The following is a 26,981-nucleotide window of genomic DNA, read 5'->3' as shown; positions in this document are numbered from 1 at the left end:
GGCAGGGCAATGGAGTAGGGGGGCAGGGCAATGGAGTAGGGGGGCAGGGCAATGGAGTAGGGGGGCAGGGCAATGGAGTAGGGGGGCAGGGCAATGGAGTAGGGGGGCAGGGCAATGGAGTAGGGGGGCAGGGCAATGGAGTAGGGGGGCAGGGCAATGGAGTAGGGGGGCAGGGCAATGGAGTAGGGGGGCAGGGCAATGGAGTAGGGGGGCAGGGCAATGGAGTAGGGGGGCAGGGCAATGGAGTAGGGGGGCAGGGCAATGGAGTAGGGGGGCAGGGCAATGGAGTAGGGGGGCAGGGCAATGGAGTAGGGGCAGGGCATTATACAGTCACCACTGGGGCCTTTGATCGGTGTGCAATATGACAAATCCCTTCCTTACTGGGATATGATATGTTTCCTGCAATCGTCAATTTCTGCATTAGACTCGGAGGAGAGAGGATCTCTGAGCCAATCAAGAATAAGAGTAATCGGGAACGATCAGCGGCGCCGGCTACGATAACGCGCACAGACATTATACGCACACATATGCACTGTAATACTGGAGCGTCTTATAATACAATCTTAAAAATACTGATGAGACATCAAAATTGTGCTTCAAAGCAAAAAGCTGCAAAATCCTCTTCAGATACCAAACATCACTGAGCAGCACAGCAGGCAGTAAAGTGAGGGCTCTCCGCTTTTTTCTACTATGACAGAGGCATCACACTCAGCAGAGACCCCTTCGTTTTAGAAGTCAGTGGGGACAACAGCGCAGGGACCCCAACAATTATCTCAATGACTTGGTAGAAAATAAAGAGGAGCCATCACTTAAATTCATCCAGTTCAAAGACAGCGGGCTGAGCCGCTCGTTATTAGGACGGGTCCCTTTAAATGAGGTATGCAATTATCATATATAGTTCTGCAACTTTTGAATATACTTTATGTTTCAACTCTCTGCTAGCTGTCAGTGAATGGAAACATTATACAGGTGAACACCTTGTACAGGGAGAAAACTTGTGACAGCTGTGTAGATAATCCTCTGTGAGATGAACATTCTGGATTCCAGACTGATAAGATTTTTATCTGCACTGACACATAGTAGCAAAGCCTGCCAGTTCAGCCCAGCTAATCATGGAGGGTGTGACCCTATTTAAAAAGGGACCCTGTCCTGCTGACACTAAAGGGGTTGTCCAGGGTTACAAAAACATGTCTTTCTTCCAAACATGGGCACCACCCTTGTCCGTAGGGCTGTGTGTGGTATTGCAGCTCAGCTCCATTGAAGTGAATGTGAGAGCTGAGCTGCAATACCACATACAATCTTAAGGACAAAGGCGGCGCTGTGTTTGAAAGAAAGCAGCCATGTTTTTCTAACTGTGGATTACCCTTCAAGTCCGGAAGCTACTGGAGGCATGGAAAGGGCAGGATTAAGGTACATTGTCGTATTCACGTGAGAATCGCTCATGTAGGATGGAGAACCGATGATCCTTATAGGACACAACATCCCTCATCGTGACCTAATGTTACACCAATGACGCCCCCTATGGAAAACCAAAGATGGGGTTTGGGAATTGTAGATGGAAATATCTAATCTTAAATTTATATTTTATTTAGACTCCATGATGCCTCATTTCCATCTTTCCCTCCCTGGCGTAGACTTTACATGTCATATGACAGCTGTGTACTTGCAGTGGACAAGCACAGGAGGGCGCAAGTCTGAAATGGCAAAATAGCCATTAAGTGCTACAATGTAGAAGCCATACTGTAACAGCAAATTTAAGTGAAGTACAAAGTGCCTGCAATGGGCACACAAAGGGGCAGAGACCCTTTCCTGTCACCAACTTCACATTTTCTTTTGACTAGTGCTGACAGGGACTAAGTAACCAAAAGTGCAAGATCTGGACTTAGTGTTTGAGATGCTGTGGGATACAGCATTTCCCATTACATTGTGTGACCACCTCGGAGCTGCATTTTACAGCTTACAAATTAAAATAATCTACATAAAAAGTTGAGTCACCATGTACAGTTACATCCTGTATTATACTCCACCGGCAGCAGCATAGTGAGTGCAGCTCTGAAGTCACTGTGTACATACATTACTTACTCTGTACTGATTCTGAGTTACATCCTGTATTATACTCCAGAGCTGCACTCACTATTCTGCCGGTGGAGTCACTGTGTACATACATTACTTATCCTGAGTTCCATCCTGTATTATACTTCAGAGCTGCAATCACTATTCTGCTGGTGGAGTCACTGTGTACAAAAAGTACTTATCCTGTACAGATTACACCCTGAATTATACTCCAGAGCTGTACTCACTAGTTTTCAGTAGGCTTACCAACAAATGCACCCCTCATCTGAGCTTCTATGCTAAAGGGAATTGGAAGGATACCTGCAGTACACAGTGACTAGTGACTCCACCAGCAGAATAGTGAGTGCAGCTCTTGGGTATAATACAGGATGTAACTCAGGATCAGTACAGGATAAGTAAGGTATGTACACAGTGACTCCAGCAGCAGAATAGTGAGTGCAGCTCTGGAGTATAATGCAAGATGTAACTCAGGGTTAAGTGTTCTGTCTACACACAATAACTCTACTTTTTATGTAGATTTTACCTACATACACATGGTATTCAAAGGTGGACATACCCTGTAATTGATACAACTCTTGTAATGCAGGGCTATGCCAGAAATCACACATCTTTCCACAAAGCTCAGCGGTAAGAGAGTTGGACCAGATGCCGGCAGCTTCCCAATGCTACTAACATCCTATGTCCTGTAGTGTAATTGTTACACATCATTCAGCTGAGGTCACGTCTCACCACACCATAATAAGGTGCATGTAGTTTTGTTCCTATGGGCAGTGGCTAATTTCCCCCATGGATTAATCCATGTAACGGGCTCATGAGATTATACAGCACCTCTAAAGGGCTCTTCACATTCAGTGGTTATACGGTCAGGCAGCATAACAGTTAATAGTTCCAATCCTCCCATTACCATTGACCCGTCCAGTCTATTCTGCGCTATCCATCTAACCATAGACACACGGCAGTGATCCAAATACGTTTCCGCTGGTCATTTTGAAGCATGCCGGTATACCATAGGCTTTGCTGGTAAAGTAGAGCTGGAGTGTGACCCTTGAGTGTTGGGTTCTCGGTCACTTGGTCTGTCCTTTCTGTTTGGCCAACGTCTTCTTTAGCTCCTTCAGGTTCTCGGTTAGGAGTTCCACCTCGTCCATCCGTCCACTGTGCTTGGCGTCAAATATATACGCCTTTATGTTATCGATCTGTTGTAGAAGCAGATCCTCCTCAATTGCCTCATTTGCTCCCAAATCATCAGGCTCCTCGAAAGGATTCCCGGTGGTGCAAGTTTCCTCATCCTCCTCAAATGGATTCTGTGGTGTATACTCACGTTCTGGGGACGTCTCGAATGGATTGGAAGAGACTTGCTTGACCTCATGGGCGCTTCCCCCTTGGTGTTCTGTATGCTCTTCATCATCCTCAGCAAACGGATTGTACTCCTTGTTGCCATTCTGCTGGATCTGGTCTGGAGGGGCTGGTTCGGACTCATCTTCTTCATCCTCAAAAGGGTTTAAGGGCACGGTTTTGCTCGGAAGGACAGGAGAGATGTGTAAGGAAAGGACCGGTCTTGTGTCTGGAGGGCTTTGAGGAATGATGTCTTGTCTAGGAAACTGGAGATCTAGTGCTGCCGTGTGTTTATCTTGCCATCCTGCTACCTGTTGATGGTCTCGAAAGTCCAAGGAGTGAGCTCTACTGTGCTGGGACAAAGTCTTCTTCTGCTCCCGGCTTTCTTCCCGCTTTCTAAGGACCTCCAGCTGTTCTTTCTGCATCGCCTCCTCTTCAGCCAGCTCTTTGGACATCCGTATGGCTGTTTCCACCTGCTGCTGGTCGTACTCATCCTGCAGTTGCCTCAAATTTTCTTCTAACATGCGAACTTCGTCTACACGTCCGGCCACCTGAGCCTGCTGGATGTAAGAAGTGATGTTCTCAATTTGTTGAAGGAGGGGGTCAGAGGTCTCTCGATTTCTAGGAACACCGGACGTCGGTAACCATCCTTCCACCTTCCGAATGCGGCCCGTCCGCTGAGGCTGTCCATTTAAGGTATCCGAAGAGCGAGGGAGGGAGTCTTTTTTCTTCTCATCTCTTCTTCTCTGTGCTTCAAGAGCAGCCTGCAGGAAAAGAGTCCAGTTAAAAGGATTTTAAAGAGAGATTCACTTTCATAGCAAGAAAGTTACACAGTTTATTAAACCTACTTTGTAGTTTAATGCTTTTTTGCAATGCTCCGTAATAGTCCTTCACAGTCAGCAGGACGGTCCTGCAAAACGCTATGCTATTACCACGTAAGGACGTTGCAGGAACTAATAGGCGTAATACATTGCAATGTATATCGAGCAGACCCTTTTGTTAGAGCCCTCGATCCTCTCATGATTGGCGCTTCCCTGTATGGAAATGATCCCTATGACCCCGGAGAGCAGCATAAAATCACGTGACAAGTTTTCTGTGGATCAGTTTCAGTGTGAATCCACATTAGATGGGAAAAATCTAACGATCTGAGTGACTTCCGACAAGGCCTGGTCACCGATGCTAGACTAGCCGGGGCATCACTACCAACTGTGTGGGGTTTTCTCGTGTAACGATGTGGAGAGTATACAGAGAATGACGTGGTCAAGGAAAACATCCAACGAATGGAGGAGGATGTCAGGAATCGTTCTGACCAACAGGCGATGCACAGTCAACTGAGTACAACGCTGGTGCTCCAACTAATGTATCCAAATGCACGACTGTTCCTTTGCTCATATGGGCTATAACAGCAGACGACCAGTTCCAGCGCCATTGTGTCGCCTAGTTTAAATTACTTTAGTAAATGGTCAAGTCAAGAGGCAATTTAGGAAAAGCCCATACACTCAACCAGTGTATACACAAGCTAGAAGTGGGTGAGTCAAGTGGTAAACTGAGCAGCATAGAAGCTTGACCACTCACCCTTCTCCTCCGCCACTTTACTACCGTATCAACTCGATTGCCACTCTCCCTGTATAAGCAAAGTTAACTAACTAATGTAAACACTTTATAGGAAAATATGATGGCGATACGAGTATTCACCACAGGTATTGTGCAAAGTTAAGGCCCATTTAGACACAACGATTATCGCTCAAAAGCCGTCTTTTGAGCGATAATCGTTGTGTGTAACTGCACTGACATCGTGCAGTTTTCGTTAAGCCGTCGCTCATCATTATCTTTCAGCGTGCTGAAAGACAACGATGAGCCTTATCAGGGATTCACAGCGGGATACAGCTGATACTATTGTTGCAGCTGTATCCCACTCCTTGGTCACAGGGTGAGTTTGAACAACAGAGCGGTCCAGCTTTGTCCTCTATACCCCGCACGGAGTGCTCGGCTGTATAACAGCCAGGCGCTCCGTGCAGAAAACATCTGGATGCAGAAGACACATGGGGACACCCCGTCTTCTGTGCTCGGCTATATAACAGCCAGATGCTCAGAGCGGGGGAACAGCTGCATGCAGAGGACAAGCAGAGACACTTCACTTGTCTTCTGCATCCTTCGCTGGCAGCGCAAGGTGATCGCTCATTTTGAGCAATCATCTTGCGCTGTAAATCACACAACGATTATCGCTCAAAAGTCGCTTGAGCGACATCTTTTGAGCGATTATCGTCATGTCTAAATAGGCCTTTACTTGACTAATGTAGTCTGAGATAAGAAACAAAAGGGGAGACTCAAGTGGACAACAGAGCACAAGACATGTATAGCTGAGCAGCCGAAAAAAAACATCTCCTGGTCAGATGGATCCAGATTTCTGTTGCACCGTGCTGATGGGAGGTCAGAATTTGGCACAAACAGCATGAATCGATGACTTCTTCCTGTCAGCTGGTCAGAACATGTCAGCACCTCCATCTAATCTGCCGCAACTACAAGAAGCTTCCTGTCCGCAGGGGCCGATATTCCTGCAGAACAATTTCATCACCTAGTGGAATCTGCACTACGAAAAATGGCTGCTGTATTGAAGGCCAAGAGGTCCAACGTGCTACTAAATGGGGGTCTAATAAAAGGGTCCGTTCAGTATATTGTAGATGTGATTAAAGGATTGCAAGTTCAATTCCCCTAGTGAAATTAAAAGTTAGGGGGAAAAAACTATTTGTTCCCTTGCAAAATGTTATTAGAATAATAAATAAAATTGGTATCGCCACATTCATAACATCCCGTACAAATGAACTCTGTAAAAAGTAAAAATGTAATGAATGCAGAGATACTTCAAAGAGAAGTTGTGTTTTTATAGTGCAAAATAGAAATATATATATTTTTATATTCTATTATAAATTCAGTTTACTGTACTCATAATAACTAGCAAAATAAAGTTATCATGTACAGTGAACACCGTGGGGTTGGTGGAGAGGTAAGGACCGCCACTGTTGGAACAGCTTTTTTTCACTGCCCCCCAAAAAATAAAAGCATTGACAGAAGCTATTCAATACCTTATACACAGAGATGGGAAAGAAAATCTGCACCCCTAGAAGGATTTGTCCACTTGCTTTAAACTACTGACATATAGGACATCTTTAGTTGATTGACAGGGCACCGCCGCCTGCCCGATGCCCCCATTCATCAGCTGTTTGCTGGGCCTCTACGTAAGTCTACAGAGTCAGAAGCACACAGCTCCATACACACTGCAGTGGTCTGGTTTTGTATTGCAGGCACTGCTCCCAGTCATCAACAGGTGTCCTGGGCAATGGACCCTGCTGATCAGCTATTGACAACCTATCCTGAGGACAGGTCATTAAAGTAACCTCTGGTTTTGGGACAACATTCTCTTCTGGGACAGGAGGGGGAAGGAGGATATATTACTTGCACTACTTCTCTGCCGTTCCTCCAATCCACCATTTCTGGGCCTTGTTTTTGGTTATCCAAGATTGTTGCAGACATTTTTTAACTACCAAAACGCACACTGTGCCCTGCTCCCTGATTACTCACGTGGTCAGAACTGACCAGCGTTGGCCAATTAGAGAGCAGATATAGTGCATTGGTAGTCTAAAACTATCAACACACTATGGGGATTAGATAGTCTGAAGATTGTATCTGACATCTTGGCCAGCCAAAAACAAGACCTGGAACCAGCGAATCAGGAGGAGGACAGGGAAAAACAACTGTAGGTAACAGACCACCCTTTGATCCCAGGAGAGAATGTTGTCCCAAAACCAGAGGGTCGCTTCAATATTTTGAAGGTGTACAACCCTTCTAATGGGTTAATTCCTCACCATTTACAACATTACCAATTGTCATCAATAAATCCTCACTTGCAGGCAAAATATCACAAGACACATAAAACCAACAGCCAGCAATCATAAACAATCTCACTTGTCGTTCTCTTAGTAGTTTCTCCTCATTTTCCCGTCTCCGTTTTTCTTTTAACTCTTCGTACTGCTCCTTAGTCGGCAGCGACATTAAACCTAGCAGTTTTTCCTAAGGAAATAAAGTTGAACAACTGACAAAAACTACTAGGGGTCAGAATGGTCAAAGGGGAAGGCTACAAAATTTGAGGTAACCATATGGGATTTCTTGCATTTGTCATGCTTTTACTCGAATACAGAAATGCACACATAAGCTGCCACACAGCCATATTTATACGGGCAAGCGCGATATTGGTCCGAGAGCCTAGGACCGATGTCGCACTTGCAAGCCTGCGAACGTGATTCACTTGGCAAGAAAAATGCACCGCTGTACATGTGATTTTTGACGAGTGTAAAAAAAAATCAAGTTTTATCGGATTTTTCGCATTGCTATCGAAAAAAAATCTAATCTGCAGGCCACTGTAATATTTTTTTTTCTTCCACACAAAATAATGGGTGAAATAATAGGGCATGGTCTGATTTTTTAAAGGGGTTGTCTCGCGGCAGCAAGTGGGTCTATACACTTCTGTATGGCCATATTAATGCACTTTGTAATATACATCGTGCATTAAATATGAGCCATACAGAAGTTATTCACTTACCTGCTCCGTTGCTAGCGTCCCCGTTGCCATGGTTCCGTCTATCTTCGGTGTCTTCTTGCTTTTTTAGACGCGCTTGCGCAGATGCATCTTCTCCCTTCGGCTGGTCTTGGAAGCATCGGCGTTTTGGCTCCGCCCCTTGTACGCGTCATCGCGTAGCTCCGCCCCCGTCACATGCCGATTCCAGCCAATCAGGAGGCTGGAACCGGCACACGTCATGGGGCGGAGCTACGCGATGACGCGTACAAGGGGGCGGAGCCAAAACGCCGATGCTTCCAAGACCAGCCGAAGGGAGAAGATGCATCTGCGCAAGCGCGTCTAAAAAAGCAAGAAGACACCGAAGTTAGACGGAACCATGGCAACGGGGACGCTAGCAATGGAGCAGGTAAGTGAATAACTTCTGTATGGCTCATATTTAATGCACGATGTACATTACAAAGTGCATTAAAATGGCCATACAGAAGTGTATAGACCCACTTGCTTTCGCGAGACAACCCCTTTAAGCAAAATTATTACAATACACGAGTCTCGCAATCGCACAGAACTTGTGTGGTAATCTTGGCCATGCAAATATGGCTACATGGAGACTTTAGCTATGTAGCATTAAGTCACATGACCAAAAACTTTGTGCAACTGTTCTGTGCCTTGCTGTTGGGCAACTGTTTTATAGCTGTGCTGCACTGCAGTTTATGATGGCAAAGTCGCCTGCGACTTGCCATCAAAAATCGAACAGTTCTGCATTTCTTGTGACTGTCAAGTTGCCTTCGTGTTAGGTCGGAAGTTGGAACATGATCCTACTGACAATTCTTAGATGTGATATCGCAGTGCATGATAGTGACTAAAGTGACCATGAAGCATTAGCATAAAGGACATTTCTTCCAGGGCTAATGTAAAGGTAAGTTACCTGTACAAACAATGTCGCCGAGTATCTGATCATCTTCTGCAATTGTAGATTTTTAGGATGAGGTTTGGGTTCTTCATTGAGTCCCAGAATTAATATTTTCTTACTGTAACAGAAAGTAAAACATAAAATTCTAAATGACACCAATGGTCTAAAATAATTCAGTTAAAAATACTAATGCTATGAAAGGGTTAACAAAGACTCAATTCTAACGTTACTTTTTTTTTTTTACAGCATTAATAATGCAGCATTAATGACATGATAAATTTATTCTGCATGTCGATACGAATACGAAAGTAACAAAATTATATATCACTTTTTTTTAGCTTTTTGGGAGGTGCATTTTGGTTTCATTTAAGCTTATCTTTTCTTCTACCATGTCTGCCGCACAGGAAAAAAAGTGTGTTAAATTTTAAAAAGGAGGAGGGGAAATTGTTTTTTTTTTTACATTTTTTTATGCTCCTGTAGGGAAATTGAACCTCCAATGCTATGATTGCTCCGATAATACACTGCAGTACTTCTGTACTGCAATGTATTATCGCTAATAATTGCAATTATAGGCCATGGCAGACCCGGACACCATTGTTTAACATTCAGTTGCCATGGCAACCCATCAGCCGTCCTCGATTACCTAGCGGAGTGCCAGCTAGGATGTAACTATACATCCTGGGAAGGGGTTAAGTACAACACACAAACTGTAGACATGATCTTTAATGAATGAACGAACATAATTATTTCTGATAATGCCACCCATGCATGGTGCTATACCACAGCCTGTGTCTGACTGTCTTGGTACACGCAGCACACCCTCCCTGCATTCAGGGTATAATCCAGTGTCCGCCCTGACCGCCCTCTTTGCTGCGTCACTCCTCACCTTAAAGCATCTATTAACTCATAAAGTTTCTGCACCTCCACTCTCAGGTTGTTGGCATGGTCCAAATTGTAGGTTGTCTCGCCAGCGCTGCAGATTAAAATAAAACACAAAACATTTTACAAACCGTTTGTCAGATAATTACCCCCTGTCAGGGCACAGCAGGGAAAAATATAAGGGAAGAGCAGGAGGGATGTGGCTCGACCTCCACTCCCACCCACAGCACTTCATGTGTTATTTGACATTCAGCACAGTTTGGTTTCTTACTGCAGTTCTCTAAAACAATAAAACAGATATTAGAGAATGGCGCGCTCACAGGAAGGAGCCTGATCAATCAGAGAGCTTAGAAAAAGTTTAAAGACACATGAAAGAAACTTATGGAAACTTCCCAGAGCTCAGACTTGTTTAGGGTCCCAAAGCTGAATCCCCTTACTGATTACGCTTTTATTGGGTCCTACAGTGCTAATTTGTGATGTGCGGATTTGTCACCAACTTGATTACTAAACACAATTAAACCCAGCATGGTTGTGTTATCAACTAAACACAGCATTTGTAACACAGCTATGTGTCAGCCCCAAGCCTGGAAAATGGGGAGGGGTGGAGAAAGACGTGGTGACCTACTCCACTATATACCGCCAAAATACTTCATGGATTTGCTTGACAACATGTTGGAAGATATAGTGCTGGAGGGTGGGCCTCCCGGGCTGAAAAGCACCTACAATGTTACCGTTTCAAGTTACACAAGAATTTGTGACTCGGACAGGGGAAACCCATCTGGGTCCCGGCCTGCTGATGTTGCCTGCAGTGAAAAATATTGTTTGTGTCTAGTAAAATGCATAAAATTGGAACATGGAACAAACGTGGAATCAATAGTGGCAAATCAGACATTCTAAAGAACGAAATGTAACAATTACACATCGAGGTGCTGGGGGTCATTGAACGGTACTTTACCAGCACCGATTTCACAGTTTACCACTCAGGAAATGAAATTATACGTAGGAATGTTGTCGGCTTCATCGCGAACAGAAAGATTAGTAAAGCCGTTTATGGTTTCCGTGCCAAAAGCAATAGAATCATTACCATCTGCATCAACAGAAAACCTCATGCCAACCTCATGAAACTATACCATGCAACAAAGCAACAAAAAAACAACATGGCTATCAGCAGACCCCATCCGAATCGCCGACATCTGACAAGTAGTAAAAGCTACTGGAAAAGGGGATGATTTTCATCGGCTAAATGCCCAGCTTCAGCACAAAGCGAGGAATGACAAGAAATGATTTTATAATGCAGGCTGCATGGAACTGGAAGAAGCAAACAAAAAAGGACCCACCAGAGAGCTCTTCACTCATGTTAAGTCTCAAGCTCCTTTTGCATCGCAACCTCAATTTTTGATCAAAATGGCAAAGGATTACACAATCTTGAACAAATCAAGCATTAGTGATGGGAATATACAGGAGAACTGTAAGCAAACAATCACGGAAACCATTCACCGCAAACTGAAGAACTGACAGAATTAGCCCGATATCCTGGAGAATTTGCAGCTACCAAATTGGAAAGCCCCTGGAATCCACTGCATACTTGCTGAGCTGCTCAATCCCCTTCTAGTCCAGATGCTAGCAGCACTCTGTCGCAAGATATGGGAAACCAAATCCTGGCCAAAAGATTGGGCAAGGTTAATTGTTGTGCTGCCTCCAAAAAAGGCGACTCAAGAGAACGCTCAAACTACCTCACGATAGCCCTAACGCAACTGATACTAATGTTAAAGAAGGAAGTGAAGAAGCCAGCCTGTACTTGAATATCAAGACAACTAAGATCATGACACCGGCCGGTGACGGTACAGGACAAATCAAAATCAACAGTGAAGAAATCAAAGCCATTCAAGACTTCATCTTCCTTGTATCAAAAATTAACTGCAATAAAGAATCAGGACCTGAAATAAGTTAATGAATCACACCAGGTCGCAGCGCAATATTAAGAATGGATAAGATCTGGAAAAACAAAGACAAACATTGCAAGGAAATGCCGAATAGTCAACGCAATCACAATTTACGGCCGCAAAAGTTGGACACTGAAGAAAATGGACCGGAGGAAGATTGATGCGTTCGAACGTTGGTGCTGGAGGAAACTGCTATATATTCATTGGACCACCAAGATCACGAACAAAAACGGCCACATAATGCCAGCTAATTCATTACAAACATTTATAATCCTTGGAGTGGTCAACGGCAAAAGAAGACACGTCCGCCAAAGAACATGCCAACTTAATACTAACAGAGCCGACACCAACATGCAAATGATCAAACTGAAAGAAATGATACAAAACAGAACCGCGTGGAGAGGGCTGATCTAAACAGCGTCTGAGAGTCGGTCCCGACTAAATGGATAGAAAGATAAACACAATTATTGGACGTACTTTATAGACTGTGCCATCCTGATGTATTCAGGAGCCTTTTCATCCACTCGATCCATACAGGCTCGGAGTCTCTGCAAAAACAAAAAAGTAAAAAAAAGGTTTGTCACTGTTCTTTCCCCTAATTGTTAGCGTGTCATTGTCCTGTACACCCCGTATCAGCGTTTCATTATCCTGTAACCCCCTCCCCAAGTATTAGTATGCCAGTGCCCCGTCCCATGTCAGTGTTCCATTATCATGCCAAGTGTCAGGGTGTCATTGTTCTGTCCCCTTTCACCAAGTGTCAGCATGTTATTGTCCTGTCCTCCAAGTGTCATTGTCCTGTCCATGTGTCAGAATTGCTATTATCCTTGTCCCCTAAGTGTCAATGTGTTATTGTTCTGTCTCCTTCCAAGTGTCCATGTGTCATTGTTCTGTTCCACCCCTCCCCACATATCATTGTACTGTCCCTCCTAAGTGCCAGCATGTCACTGTTCTGCTTCCCAAGTGTCAGTGTCATTATCCTGTTTGTCATGTGTTGCCGTGTCATTCAGCCCTTCTCCCCTTTACCTGGTAGAGCTTGATGATTTCCGGCGTGTGCTCCTTCTCATCCATTTGCATTTCCCTCTTTAGTAGTGTGTCCTTACAGTGCTGACAGCAGCGGATCTTATCATCGTCTTTCTCCTCCAGGACAGAGCTGACGCTGCTGAGGCTACTGATGCTGCCCCGACGGGAGGTCTGAGCGCTAGTGTTCGGAGATAAGTTAGGACTGCCGTGGGTAGAGATGGAGTGTTTGCTGGCACTCGTTAACTTATCTGTGAAGGAAAAGCAACAAGAGACAGATCTATAGTCGGAAACATAAATTCCTGTCTCACAATCCTGACATGAGAAGACCATTACAAGTGTGAAATCAAGTGCCAACAGGTGAACTGTTTACTATCATTACCGTATTACATCCTCAGGATGGGTCATCAATAATTTATTAGTGGGGGCCCGTTGCTATTTTGGACCCGTGACAATGATTTTTGGGGGGGGGATTTTCATCTCCACTAGTTTATTTTTCTGTCAACATTGACGAATGAGGGCTTGTTTTCTACGTAGTGAGCTGTAGTTTGTATTTATACCATTTTATCAGTACATATAATGCATTGTATTTTATTAACGTTCATAAATTTTTTTTGGAGAATATAAGGAAAAAAAATCTGCAATTTGTTTTTTTTTTTTTACATACAGCAAAAATAATTTTGGATTTTTTCTCTGCGGGTCGGTATGATTATGACAAGACCAAAACTATATGTTTTTAGGTCTTTCCACTTTTTCAAAATAAAAAGCCTTTTTCTTGGAAAACACTTTTTTTGCATCGCGGTGTTTAAATTTCCATAACTTTATTTTTCCACAGACGGAGCCCTATGAGGGCTAGTTTCTTGTATGCCAGGCTGTAGTTTTACTGGCACCATCTTGGTGTACAGATGTCTTTATTAAGGAATTTTATTGCTTTTCTTTTGGTAGGTGAAATGAAAAAAAAAAAAAAGGAATTCCGGCTCAGTTTTTTTTTTCTTTTTTTTTTTACAGTTTGCAGTGCAGGAAACAATGGGTGTGGAATTTATTGTATGGGTCGACATGCATGCAACAATACCAAGCGTATGGGCTTTTTAATTTTTTTAAATGTTTTAAATATTTTATACAAATGGAAAACTGTGCAAAAAGGTTTTTACTGTTTTTTTTTTTTAAACTATTTAAACTTTTACAAGATTTTTTATCCCTGGAGGGGACTTGAAACTGCGATCATATGATCACCCTGATATACACTTTGTAAAAACAAACAAAAAAAAAAGCCTCTAAAAGAAGTTGTCATTTTGCTGCAAATCTCAGCACGACATCTCAGGCAGATATACAAATGATGAGAGTTGTGGTGATTAGATGAACGGTCTTGTCACCTGAGGCCCTAAAAGTGGTTCCCCCCTTGGCCTATAAAAGGCTCTCAGAAGTTCCTTGTGTTTAGTGCCCTCTTCTCCCGCTCGTGTAGGGCTTGTCGACCACTAGACGCCTCTACAATGCAATCGAATTGCCCCCCAGGCTCACAACGTCATTGACAGTCCATCAGTAGAGAGGATCGTCTGATTGTCCGACAACCACGAGTAGCTCCAACTGTTTCGTTGTCAGCCAGCATTACAGGCCCATTTTTGTCGGAACCATTTCTAGGCACTTGGCTGAAGGACATTTGGTCTATGGATCCCATTACATGTACGGCCTTTGACATCCACCGTCACCTCCGCTTTCAGTGATGTCATGAAGAATGAAACTGGATTCTACAGAGTGGAACGGAGTTGTCTTCAGCGATGAATCCAGGTTTAGTTTGGGCAGTGATGACGGCTGTGTTCATGTCTGGAGACCTCAGGGTGAGCGCCTCAATCCTGGCTTTGCTGTGGCGCGGCACACTGCCCCCACTGCTGGTGTGATGGTCTGGAGGGCCATCGCATACAACAGTCGGTCACCCCTAGTAGTGGTACGAGAGACAATGACAGCTCCGCGATATGGTTAGGACATCCTGCAGCCACATGTCACGCTTCCGTGGCTGCCCTGTTGCCAGATTTATCGCCAATAGAACATATATGGGACCATCTGGAACGCCAGCTTAAACAGCCTATGAGTATGCACGATCTAGAGGCTCAGTTACAGCAAATGTGGAGCAATATGCCGCAGCATGCCATATGGAAGCTGTATGCCTCCATGTGTTCAGTTTTCTGATATTGTAATCACTTACTTGTATCAACATTACAATCACACAGAGAAAGTTTCATTCCATTATGACAATTGCTTCTAGGTGCTTGTTTTCTTTTGACAATGAGTGTAGATTGCAGTACAGAAGTACTGCAATGTATTATCAGAGTGATTATAGAATGCACTATTACTAATCATAGCAGGAGGCCAACTGTCAGTCATAGCCGTCTCTCGCTGTGGATGGTGCAGGGTTCAGCTTCTGAGCCCAGGCTATCCACACGACATACATTTACATCCATTCATGGGTACAGTTTCCCACCCAGGATGCAAGTTTATGTCCATGGGTAGGAAAGGGGTTAAAGAGTCAATGATGAAGTTGAGCAGCAAAAGTTTTCAAGGAGTGAAAACTTTCAGTAACTGTAAGACCACCTAAGAATCCCTCCTTGTCCAATCGTTGGTGGACAGGTCATCAGAAGAACAGACAATGCAAGTCAGAAAAACAAGAGGAAGAGAAAGAGAGGATGATTCAGGAAGACGCGGAGAGTGAAGAACGACCATCCACACAGAGCATGAGGAACATTGAAGGACACCGACAGACGATGACATGTACAAAACCATTTCATATCTCACTGGCAAATGGAATGGTGATGAGCTCCGTGCATCGCTTGCACATAATGGACCCACAAAGCCGGCAATGGTGTCGCCTGTTTCGGATGGTGAATTTGTTCCCGCAGTCCGGACAAAAGGGCACATCTTGGTCACTGACCCACGGCACCACAGACCGTTCTATGGCTGAGAGAGACGCAAAACACAAGTCATTCCCAATACTGACTGCAGTCCATCATTGGAGCAGTAGATGCGGCGTACCTCTTATCTTGGCAGACTCTGTGTTGGTGCGATCAAATGACGTGAGCTAGAAATAAATGGATAGAGAACGTTAATGACTTAATCCTCTCGGCTGCAAATAATGACGAGTGACATTTAGGATGGCAAAAGAGATGTAAATATATTTCACAGCAGGAAATCAGATTTGACTAATCATAACATGTGGGGAACGGCAGACAGAAAAATAAAATTGGTCTGGTTTACACAAAAAAAAAAAAAAGTCTGCATTTTTTTAAATCAATGCAGCAATATGGAGTCTTGTTGTTTTTCCAGACAAGTTGTAGTTTCTACACGACTGGTTTCAGGCCGTCTCCATTACAAGGCTGGCTATAGCTGGCGATCACAGCTACAAGGGTGCCCCCTCCTGTACAGTACCACACCTGATTATGGCATAGCCAGGATTAACTGCTGAAATTGAGTTTTTTCCAATCCTGGCAGCTGCAGCAGCAGTGTGATTGTGCATGGCACACATCACATGGGTACAGTGGCAGTGCGAGTGTAATCACCCTGGCATAATAAGTCAAGGTCGCCAACTACTTAAAAGGAGTTGTGGCAAGAAGGCAAAGCCTATTCATATGGCTTATTAGAAACGTTGTAGAGTGGGGTGGGGGGGGGGTCACCTGTTCCGAACTCCTCCATCCGTGATCTGGAATGGAGCAGATCTCGTTCTGGCTGACTTTGTGTTACAGGATGGTCACTCATTCGAATGCCTGGTTGACTGTAGCTTCCTCCAGCAAAATCAGCTGTTTGCTGGGGTTTGCAGAAGTGGGACCTAGAGGAATTGCCATTCGCCCTGGGTGCCGAATTGTGGGGAGGGTTGTGTATGATGGCACAACCCCTTAAAAGCCCTTAAAGGGGTTGTCTCGCGAAAGCAAGTGGGGTTATACACTTCTGTATGGCCATATTAATGCACTTTGTAATGTACATCGTGCATTAAATATGAGCCATACAGAAGTTATTCACTTACCTGCTCCGTTGCTGGCGTCCACGTCTCCATGGATCCATCTAATTCTGATGTCTTCTTGCTTTTTTAGACGCGCTTGCGCTGTGCGGTCTTCTGCCTGGTGAATGGGGCCGCTCGTGCCGGAGAGCTGGTCACCGCGTCGTCATCGTAGCTCCGCCCCGTCACGTGTGCCGATTCCAGCCAATCAGGAGGCTGGAATCGGCAATGGAACGCACAGAGCCCATGGTGCATCATGGGAGAAGACCCGCGGTGCACCATGGGGGAAAACAGCAGTGCATCCCTGGGAAAGGACCGGCGGCCATCTTTGGGAGAAGATTTTTTAAAGTCCTTATTTCATCGGATTGGTGAGTAGCAAGCGGTTTAAAAAACGCTTTAATTTGCTATTTTATGCCAGGGGGGTGACAGGGGGAATGGGGTAAGGTAAAATTTTGAGGTTTGCCACGAGACAACCCCTTTAATGTTCTACTATATAAAGAGGGGAAAAGGGGTTAAAATAACCATGTTTTCCTTGCTTTACTGTTGTAGGGAGGGCATATAAGGCCAGTGAAAGGCCCCGATATTATTAGACATACACACTGTCCAAACTGACAGTGAAATCTGAATGAACGTAAAGTTTATGTTGACCTTCACAGACAATCATTTGTTTAACATGAGAATTACTCAAGATTGCAATCGCTCATAAATAAAGATCCCCTATTGTTTCCTTCCTACAGCTCCTATACAGATCTAGGCGTCCCAAGGAAACAAATCCTGTACAGTCTGATCCTGCTGTCATACCCCCCTCTATTTGTCTCTCACTTCTATATGTTAGCCTAAAATAGCGGTCAAATTGAAGGGCGCAGAACTGCTGGATCAGAGTGATCAGGGCTTGTCTGTTACCATGGAAGGTATTAAAGGCATTAAAATAGTTGTACCAAGAATAGGGGATAACCAGCTGAGACCTGAAAATGGGGGTCCTGTGTCCGTCTTACTGTGGGGTTACTGCATCAGTGAGGAGGAGACTGAATGGAGCACTAGTCACCCAAGCACACTAAAGGCACTTTTAGACGTAGCGATTATTTTTCAAAACATTGTTCAAACGAGCGCAAATGAACAACAAGCCAGTGACTAAACAATAAACGAGTGTTCACTTTTTGCTAATTTCATACAGGCATAAAAGCCATTGTTGGCTCGTTTGTTTAAACAGCGATTGTTCAGTCCCTTCATTCGCTTATACAGGGACTGAACGATTCTTGTTTGAACGAGCCAACAATGCGTTTGCCTGTCTAAACAGGCTGCATGAGTGCGAACGTGTTAGCGGCGATTTGCTCGTTCAAACAAGGATCAGCTCGCCTAAAAGGACCATAAAGCTCGATTCACTCTCAATGGGCCTGCGGAAATACCCAAGCAGCACGCACTTGGTGAGACCCCTGTGGATGGGGATAACTTACAATTCTGGTACAACCCTTTTATTAATAATAATAATAAAATTAGCCATGAAGGGGAGTATGGCCTGCAACCCAAATATTACTCGCCTTCTCTAGACGTATAATGAGCTTGTTGACTTCCACCACATAGTGATCAATTCTAGCAGCTCGATGCCTCTTAAAGTCAGACAGGTGACTCCGCACCGCTCCTGAAAAAGCACCAAATAAGAGAAGAGATTAAAAAAAAAAACACCACAAAAAGCTACAAACGGTGAGCTATCATTACCTATATATTTTTTCAGCAATGGACTATTATACAGCACTGTACATATAAGGGCTCTTTTCCACGAGCGCATATACCGCGACTGTGTTTTTACGTTTTCACGACTGCTCCGTATAAGCGTCTGAATGGGTGTTTTTCCGCGCTCACAGCCAGCGTTTTCTTGTCCATTCACACAAGTGTCATTTTTAGCGAAAAAAAAACTCATCACCCCCCAGAAAACCCATGCTCTGCCCAAATCCTCGGATTGCCTTCCAGTGTCTATATAGAGGCACATGTAAGCTTTTTGCAGCATTGGATGCTGCAAAAATGCCTCCGCCTCCCTTCTCTTTCCCTGCCCCCAGAACTATCTTTTGGCTGAGTGTATATGTGCCGGACGGGTATATATTCTATTTTTTCGCGCTGCCAGCGTATTTACGTGCCATATATTCGCCTGTGTGAATGGCTGCATTGGAAAGCAATGCTTCACATGGGTACCGTATATATGCGCCCGGGCGTGAAAATGTATCATTACTGCACGTCCTCCAGCCTGACGGAAAGGGGTTCTATTTTCTATGCGAGTGTCATACATTTTGCATTGCATAGAAGTACATGCGATTTTCTCTGCCATTTCAATAGAAAAATAAAATTTGCATCTGCATGCGAATGCGATGAGGTTTGTGGCCCCACTGAAAATAATGGGTGAGATCACCCTGAAAATAGCACATGCTGCGACTTTTCAATCGTATGTGTGAATAAATAATAATGAATCATTTGTAAATAATGGCTTCTAGATTTGAGTGTCTTGCGACGCCAAGGCCACTATTACACACACCGTTTTTTGCCGCGCTAACCGTGATACAATGCTCCCATTGATTTTAATGGGCCTTCTCAGACCTACGCTCGAACGCAGAGTTTGTAAAGCCGTGATTGTTGAGCGCTGTCTGTTCTATTTTTCAGCGTTTTTTCGTGTTTTTTTAACACAGCCCATCACAATGATGGGGTGCGTTAAAAAGCGCTGTGAAACGCTGTAATGTGTTTAAAAAAAGCCACTTGAAAGCGTGCAAAAATGCTGCAGTCCTGAGCAGTGTTTAACTGAACAGAGTGGGAGTGGCTTAAGGCTGTATTCACATGGGTGGGTGCGATATCCATCCAAGGAACTCAGACTGATATCACGCTTGTAAAAATGCTACTTTCACTGCGAGTGCGTTGCAATTAACGAGGAAAATTGCATGGAATTATGTGTTTTTCATGCGTTTAAAAAAAAATAAAACTTTTTTTCAAGAACATTTAAAAATTGCATTGCACTTCATTAAAACTCGTATGTACTCATAAGTACGACGGGATTTCTAATTCGCTCCTAGATAATAAATCCGACATGCTGCATTTCTTGCATCTCCTAATATCGCTGTTGGTGGAAGAATGTACATGTGAAATGACCCATTGAAAACAATGAGTTTTATTTCCGTGCGGGTTTTATGCGTCTCATAACATACAAAATATGCATGTAAATCCAGTCTTAGGGTGGATTCAGACGACCGTATATCGGCTCAATTTTCACGCCGAGCCGATATATGTCGTCCTCATCTGCGCGGGGGGATGGAAGAGCCAGGAGCAGGAACTGAGCTCCCGCCCCCTCTCTGCCTCCTCTCCGCCCCTCTGCACTATTTGCAATAAAAGGAGGCGGGACGGGGGCAGGGCTAAGTTCCGAGAATTAGCCCCGCCCCGTGCCACCTCTCCCCATTGCAAATAGTGCAGAGGAGCAGAGAAGAGGCAGAGAGGGGGCCAGAGCTCAGTGCACTGCTCCCGGCTCTTCCAGGCTCCCCCCCTGCAGAGAGAGACGATGTATATCGGCTGGGCGTGAAAACTCAGCCCATATATGTTCGTCTGAATCCAGCCTTAGTATGAGAAACGCTGTTTATTTCCCCCCCCCCTCCATTCTCCTAAATTTTACAAGAGGTTCAAACATAATTTAACCCCTTAAGGACGTCCCCTTTTTCCCCCCTATTTTTTCCCCCTTTGAAAAAAATCATCACTGTTTTATTTGTCCATCAACATAGCTGTCTGAGGGCTTTTTTTAGTGGGCTGAATTGTATTTTTCAGTGCACTATATAATGTACTGAAAAACTTTAAAAAATTCTTAGTGGAGTGAAATGGGAAAAAAAGAAATTCCTCCATCTTTGGGTGCATCTTGTTTCTACGGTGTACACACTGTAACAAAAATAACCTGATAACTTTATTATATGGGTCAGTACAAATACTATGATACCATAGTTTTTTTTTCTGTACTGTTTTTATTTTTTTTTCAAAGATATTTAATTTTTTTTTCAATTATTTTCTGCTGCCATCTTCTAACAGCCATAACTTTTTTTTATTTTTCAGTTGACATAGATGTCCTGAAGTTTCCATTGGTACCATTCTGGAGTACATACGACTTTTTGATCATTTTTTTTTCATTTTTTCCGGGAGATAGGGTGCCCAAAAAAGCGCACTTCTGGCGTTCTTGATTTTTTTTCTGATGATGTTCATTGTGCAGGGGTAAATTATGCATTAGCTTGATAGATTGGGCTTTTACGGACGCAGCGATACCAAATATGTATTTTTGTTTTATTTAGATTTTTTAATTATAAATATGGCAATAGGGCTTTTTTTAAACTCTTATCTTTTTAAAAAAAAAAACAACTTAATTCTCCTATGGAACAACAACTAGCGATGCTTTGATCGCTCCTGCAGTATGATGTAATGCCGTAGCATTACATCATACCGCTTTCTAAAAGGCATTCTATCAAGCCATGCCTCGGGCATGGGTTGATAGATCACATTATGCTAAAATAGCCCTGAATTGATGGCGGCATTTAAAGGATTAACAGCTCAGATGAGCCCGCGACTTATCGGAGCTGTTGCGGGTGGGTGCCAGCTGTAAGTCGGCACCTGCGTTGCATGGAGGGAGATGACCCCCGATCTCCCTCCATACTGTTAAGAAAATTGTAGATCAATGTATCAGTTAATTGTTTTGCTACTAGATTGTAGACTAGAAAGATATAGCATGATGCTAGTATAAGTAGTGAAGGGGTTAAACGAAACCTTTTCTATATACCAGTGAATGGTATGGAATAAGACAGACAAAAGCTAAGACAGTCTCCCAGACCCCCCCTCCTTTGTATACCTTCTCACTGAAATCATAACGGTTTCTTTTTATATTATAGTTACACCTTAAAAGGTGTAACTTCTATTAATCATTTTAGTTTCAGCCTATCCTGTATTCTTATTAATCTTGGAGGTATGTACTTTTCCTGTGATGTCATTTATGGTATATTAACCACATGCACCTTTGAATAAATTAGAAGTCATTTGATACCGCAACAAGGCTGGTGCGATTTGTATTTCTCCTAACAGCCCAGACTTGATATCTGAGATTGTATTCTCCTTGGTAAACACATAAATTCTCCTTACACACCACGCTGTGTCATTAAGGGGTTATCTGCAGTTCAGTAATTGATGATCAGTACTCAACTAAGGATAGCCCATCAATATCTGATTGTGGTGGGTCCGCACAGGCAGCATTACCGTATATACCGGCGTATAAGACGACTTTTGAACCCCGAAAAATCTGCTCTGCAGTCGGGGGTCGTCTTATGCGCCGGTAATACAAAAAAAAAAAAAGTGTAAAAAAAAAAATTTTTATTACTCACCTCCCCCGGCGTTCTGTCGCGCTCCGGCAGGATGTCGCTCGCTCCGGCAGGCTGTCGCTCGCTCCTCGTCCCCGCCGCAGCATAGCTTTCTGAATGTGGGGCTTGAAATCCCCGCTTCCAGAAAGCTAATACACACACCGGCAGCCATGACAGCATTGAATGGCTGTGATTGGCTAAAGCACACGTGGCTTCAGCCAATCACACTATTCAATGACATCATTGAATGGCTGTGATTGGCTGAAGGCGCACGTGTTAGCAATCACACCCATTCAATGATGTCATTGAATAGTGTGATTGGCTGAAGCCACGTGTGCTTTAGCCAATCACAGCCATTCAATGATGTCATGGCTGCCGGCGTGTGTATTAGCTTTCTGGAAGCGGGGATTTCAAGCCCCACATTCAGAAAGCTATGCTGCGGCGGGGACGAGGAGCGAGCGACAGCCTGCCGGAGCGAGCGACATCCTGCCGGAGCGCGACAGAACGCCGTGGGAGGTGAGTAATAAAATTTTTTTTTTTTTCTCCACTGAATACCGGCGTATAAGGTGACAGTTGGGGGGTCGTCTTATACGCCCCGTCGCCTTATACGCCGGTATTTACGGTAAATACCAGTATGGAACACCTTTTAATTATAGTCTGTTCCACTTACCTATTTCCTGGGGGTCCCACATACAAGGGTCCACTCCTCCATAGCTGAACGCCTCGTAGCGATCCTGGGCTCCGCCCTCAGCCCGCTCACCTCCATCCTTCTTTAGTAGTTTGTTCTTTGCTTTCTTAGCGATTTGGACTAAATCTTACAGAGCAGAAGAGAAAACTAGTCAATAAAGAAGCACATGTCATGTGAGGAGGCTTCTAGTGCGCTACTGTAGATGATGGAGACTGTGTAATAGACCAGTATGGTGAGGGCGCAGCCTATCAGAGCACCTGGAGATGCCGTTACAAGAGTAGATCTCCCTCTGGAGGGCTCAGCACCATCATGTAATACCACATATTCCCTACAGGAGAAACGTGCAACTCCCCACAGCTTCCCCCAGAGATAACAGCTGCCATTGGATTCTGGGGGGGGGTGTCAGCAGGATGCAGCTCAGCTCCATTAGAGTGAATAAGGCTGAGCTGCAATACCATATATGACCTGTGGACAGGTGTGGCGCTGTATTTGGAAGTAGCAGAGACGACGAGGGGAGTACCACTTACTTTTGAGCTGTCCCTTCACATCGCGGTCCTCACTGGAGTGCTCCTCCTCATAGTGGCACTGCAGCTGGTAGAAGGACTGCAGATCCTTCAGGCACAGGGGACACAGGAAGCCCTCTCGCACTTCACCTTGTTCATCGAAGGGGGCGCTGTACTGCGTCGCCATGAGTGACCCTCCAAAACCAGGAGGAAGTGATTCAAGAGGACGAAAACCTGAAAGGTCTTCAGCGGCGCCTGCAGAGATAGAAGGAGGAATCTTCAGAGACCATGTAAGTGACACGAGACTTCATAGACATCACTGATTAATGGGGTCAACAGGCCAAATAATGGGGTCCCCTCTAATATATATCCTATAAGCGTGTACAGAATCCTGAATGAGATGGCCTCTAATAGCCAGAGCAAAGGGAGGCGTCTACTACAAGGGGCGCTGATGCTTGGCGAGGTCTTCCTAGTCCGAGAGCAGTCCCTGCGACCGCCCTCGGCCTCTCCTCGGAGCCGTCCCTGCGACCGCCCTCGGCCTCTCCTCGGAGCCGTGCCTGCGTCCGCCCTCGGCCTCTCCTCGGAGCCGTGCCTGCGTCCGCCCTCGGCCTCTCCTCGGAGCCGTGCCTGCGTCCGCCCTCGGCCTCTCCTCGGAGCCGTGCCTGCGTCCGCCCTCGGCCTCTCCTCGGAGCCGTGCCTGCGTCCGCCCTCGGCCTCTCCTCGGAGCCGTGCCTGCGTCCGCCCTCGGCCTCTCCTCGGAGCCGTGCCTGCGTCCGCCCTCGGCCTCTCCTCGGAGCCGTGCCTGCGTCCGCCCTCGGCCTCTCCTCGGAGCCGTGCCTGCGTCCGCCCTCGGCCTCTCCTCGGAGCCGTGCCTGCGTCCGCCCTCGGCCTCTCCTCGGAGCCGTGCCTGCGTCCGCCCTCGGCCTCTCCTCGGAGCCGTGCCTGCGTCCGCCCTCGGCCTCTCCTCGGAGCCGTGCCTGCGTCCGCCCTCGGCCTCTCCTCGGAGCCGTGCCTGCGTCCGCCCTCGGCCTCTCCTCGGAGCCGTGCCTGCGTCCGCCCTCGGCCTCTCCTCGGAGCCGTGCCTGCGTCCGCCCTCGGCCTCTCCTCGGAGCCGTGCCTGCGTCCGCCCTCGGCCTCTCCTCGGAGCCGTGCCTGCGTCCGCCCTCGGCCTCTCCTCGGAGCCGTCCCTGCGTCCGCCCTCGGCCTCTCCTCGGAGCCGTCCCTGCGTCCGCCCTCGGCCTCTCCTCGGAGCCGTCCCTGCGTCCGCCCTCGGTCTCTCCCGCCACTCAGCCGTCCCTGCGTCCGCCGTCGGTCTCTCCCGCCACTCAGCCGTCTCTCCGTCGGTCTCTCCCGCCACTCAGCCGTCTCTCCGTCCGCCCTCGGTCTCTCCCGCCACTCAGCCGTCTCTCCGTCCGCCCTCGGTCTCTCCCGCCACTCAGCCGTCTCTCCGTCCGCCCTCGGTCTCTCCCGCCACTCAGCCGTCTCTCCGTCCGCCCTCGGTCTCTCCCGCCACTCAGCCGTCTCTCCGTCCGCCCTCGGTCTCTCCCGCCACTCAGCCGTCTCTCCGTCCGCCCTCGGTCTCTCCCGCCACTCAGCCGTCTCTCCGTCCGCCCTCGGTCTCTCCCGCCACTCAGCCGTCTCTCCCGCCACTCAGCCGTCTCTCCCGCCACTCAGCCGTCTCTCCCGCCACTCAGCCGTCTCTCCCGCCACTCAGCCGTCTCTCCCGCCACTCAGCCGTCTCTCCCGCCACTCAGCCGTCTCTCCCGCCACTCAGCCGTCTCTCCCGCCACTCAGCCGTCTCTCCGTCCGCCCTCGGTCTCTCCGTCCGCCCTCGGTCTCTCCCGCCACTCAGCCGTCTCTCCGTCCGCCCTCGGTCTCTCCGTCCGCCCTCGGTCTCTCCCGCCACTCAGCCGTCTCTCCGTCCGCCCTCGGTCTCTCCCGCCACTCAGCCGTCTCTCCGTCCGCCCTCGGTCTCTCCCGCCACTCAGCCGTCTCTCCGTCCGCCCTCGGTCTCTCCCGCCACTCAGCCGTCTCTCCGTCCGCCCTCGGTCTCTCCCGCCACTCAGCCGTCTCTCCGTCCGCCCTCGGTCTCTCCCGCCACTCAGCCGTCTCTCCGTCCGCTCTTGGTCTCTCCTCAGAGCCTTCTGTCCATCCGCCCTCAGTCTCTCCCGTCACCCAGCTGTCTCTACAACCACCCTCGGCCTCTCCCTTCACCCAGCCGTCTCTCTGTCCTCCCTTGGTCTCTCCGGTCACTCAGCCGTCTCTCCTCCGTACGCCCACCATCTCTACTCACAACCATCTGTCCATCCTCTCTGTCTCTCCTGTCTCTCCGTCCTCCCTTGGTCTCTCCAGACATCCGTCTCTCCGTCAACCCTGAGTCTCTCTGGTCACTCAGTCCTCCCTCAGTCACTCTTTACAGCGGTCTCTCCCGTCACCCAGCCGTCTCCCCACACAACCGTCTCTCCGTCCCCCCCTCAGTCTCTCCTGTCACTCAGCTGTCTCTCCCTCCTCCCTTGGTCTCTCCCGACATCCGTCTCTCCGTCAACACTCAGTCCTCCCTCAGTCACTCTTCATAGCGGTCTCTCCCGTCACTCAGCCGTCTCTCCCGTCACTCAGTGCTCCCTCAGACACTCTTCACAGCGGTCTCTCTGTCCTCCTTCGGCCTCTCCCCGCCACACAGCCGTCTCTCCCTCAGTCTCTCTTCACAGCTGTTTCTCCGTCCTTTTCGGTCTCTCCAATCACACAGCTGTCTCTCCATTCTCTTCTGTCTCTCTTCACAACCGTCTCTCCGTCCACCCTCGGTCTCTCCGTCCCCACTTACTGTCAGTATCCCCCGGTGGTCCCGTCTTCCCCCCGGTTTTCGGTGTCCCTCCCTCTTCCTCCGCCGGACGCCATAGCTGTCACTCCCGGAATCGATAGCTCGACGCTCTATGCTAGGCCGGCAGCCACAGACAGACAGCGCCGAGCAATCGATTGTCAGGTCTGGGAAGCAGGGAAGATGCCGGAGGACTCGTGATATCACGTACAGCAAGTGTTCCTGCTGCTTCCGGGCGGCAGAAAAGAGCAACCATGTAACTTTATCAAATAATAGTTGTTTTCCAGAGCTCAGCTGCTGCAGACGTATACGGGGAGAGCATGAACCCAGGGCAGCCGCGGCTGTAACGTTCTGCAGGGACTGGGAGCTCTAGTTGTCTGCCAGAGATGCAATACTCTGCAGTATGAGGTCTCTGTGCACTAGAATGGAATGATCAGCATGATTTGGGGACTCCGGCTGCACTGGGACGCGACGCTCTGCAAGGATGGGGTGCACTAGGACGCGATGCTCTGCATGGACGGGTTGCACTGGGATGTGATGTTCTCCATAGATGGGTTGCACTGGGATGTGATGTTCTGCATGGATGGGTTGCACTGGGACGTTATGCTCTGCAAGGACAGGGTGCACTGGGACACAGTGCTCTGCATGGACGGGGTGCACTGGGACGCAATGCTCTGCATGGACGGGGTGCACTGGGACGCAAAGCTCTGCATGGACGGGGTGCACTGGGACGCAATGCTCTGCAAGGACGGGGTGCACTGGGACGCAAAGCTCTGCAAGGACGGGGTGCACTGGGACGCAGTGCTCTGCATGGACAGGGTGCACTGGGATGCAGTGCTCTGCATGGACAGGGTGCACTGGGACGCAGTGCTCTGCATGGACAGGGTGCACTGGGACGCAGTGCTCTGC

The 26,981-nt window shown here is 47.0% G+C and overlaps 1 protein-coding gene across 2 annotated transcripts; it reads right to left on the bottom strand.

Annotated features, from left to right (window-relative positions):
- Window positions 1-1,566: 1,566 nt before the first annotated feature.
- Window positions 1,567-26,191, bottom strand: RBSN (rabenosyn, RAB effector). 2 transcript variants are annotated; one of them, XM_066597007.1, is made up of 12 exons: window positions 26,079-26,191; window positions 23,282-23,512; window positions 22,737-22,880; window positions 18,248-18,348; window positions 15,752-15,797; window positions 15,515-15,676; window positions 12,734-12,978; window positions 12,188-12,258; window positions 9,775-9,861; window positions 8,904-9,006; window positions 7,369-7,473; window positions 1,567-4,169 (listed from the first exon to the last, which is right to left on the bottom strand). In XM_066597007.1, the coding sequence occupies exons 2-12, from the start codon at window positions 23,442-23,444 to the stop codon at window positions 3,138-3,140; spliced, it is 2,259 nt and encodes a 752-aa protein (XP_066453104.1). In that variant the 5' UTR covers window positions 23,445-23,512; window positions 26,079-26,191; the 3' UTR covers window positions 1,567-3,137. The 2 variants fall into 2 exon arrangements, with proteins under 2 accessions (XP_066453104.1, XP_066453106.1); XM_066597009.1 differs by lacking the exon at window positions 26,079-26,191 and having other exon boundaries at window positions 23,282-23,534.
- Between the last annotated feature and the right edge of the window lie 790 nt (window positions 26,192-26,981).

This window comes from Eleutherodactylus coqui, chromosome 3, assembly GCF_035609145.1.
Source record: "Eleutherodactylus coqui strain aEleCoq1 chromosome 3, aEleCoq1.hap1, whole genome shotgun sequence".
NCBI classification, from domain to species: Eukaryota; Metazoa; Chordata; class Amphibia; order Anura; family Eleutherodactylidae; genus Eleutherodactylus; species Eleutherodactylus coqui.
This window is presented reverse-complemented; position numbering and strand designations above follow the sequence as displayed.

What these genes read in the sequence shown, in the direction of transcription:
- RBSN (XM_066597007.1), bottom strand. Translation starts at nt 23,444, where the DNA reads ATGGCGACGCAGTACAGCGCCCCCTTCGATGAACAAGGTGAAGTGCGA. An exon ending in AAATCATCAAGCTCTACCAG is followed by an intron (nt 12,259 to 12,733) that starts GTAAAGGGGAGA and finishes TTGTTTTTGCAG; the next exon opens with AGACTCCGAGCCTGTATGGA. An exon ending in CGGCGACATTGTTTGTACAG is followed by an intron (nt 7,474 to 8,903) that starts GTAACTTACCTT and finishes TTATTTCCTTAG; the next exon opens with GAAAAACTGCTAGGTTTAAT.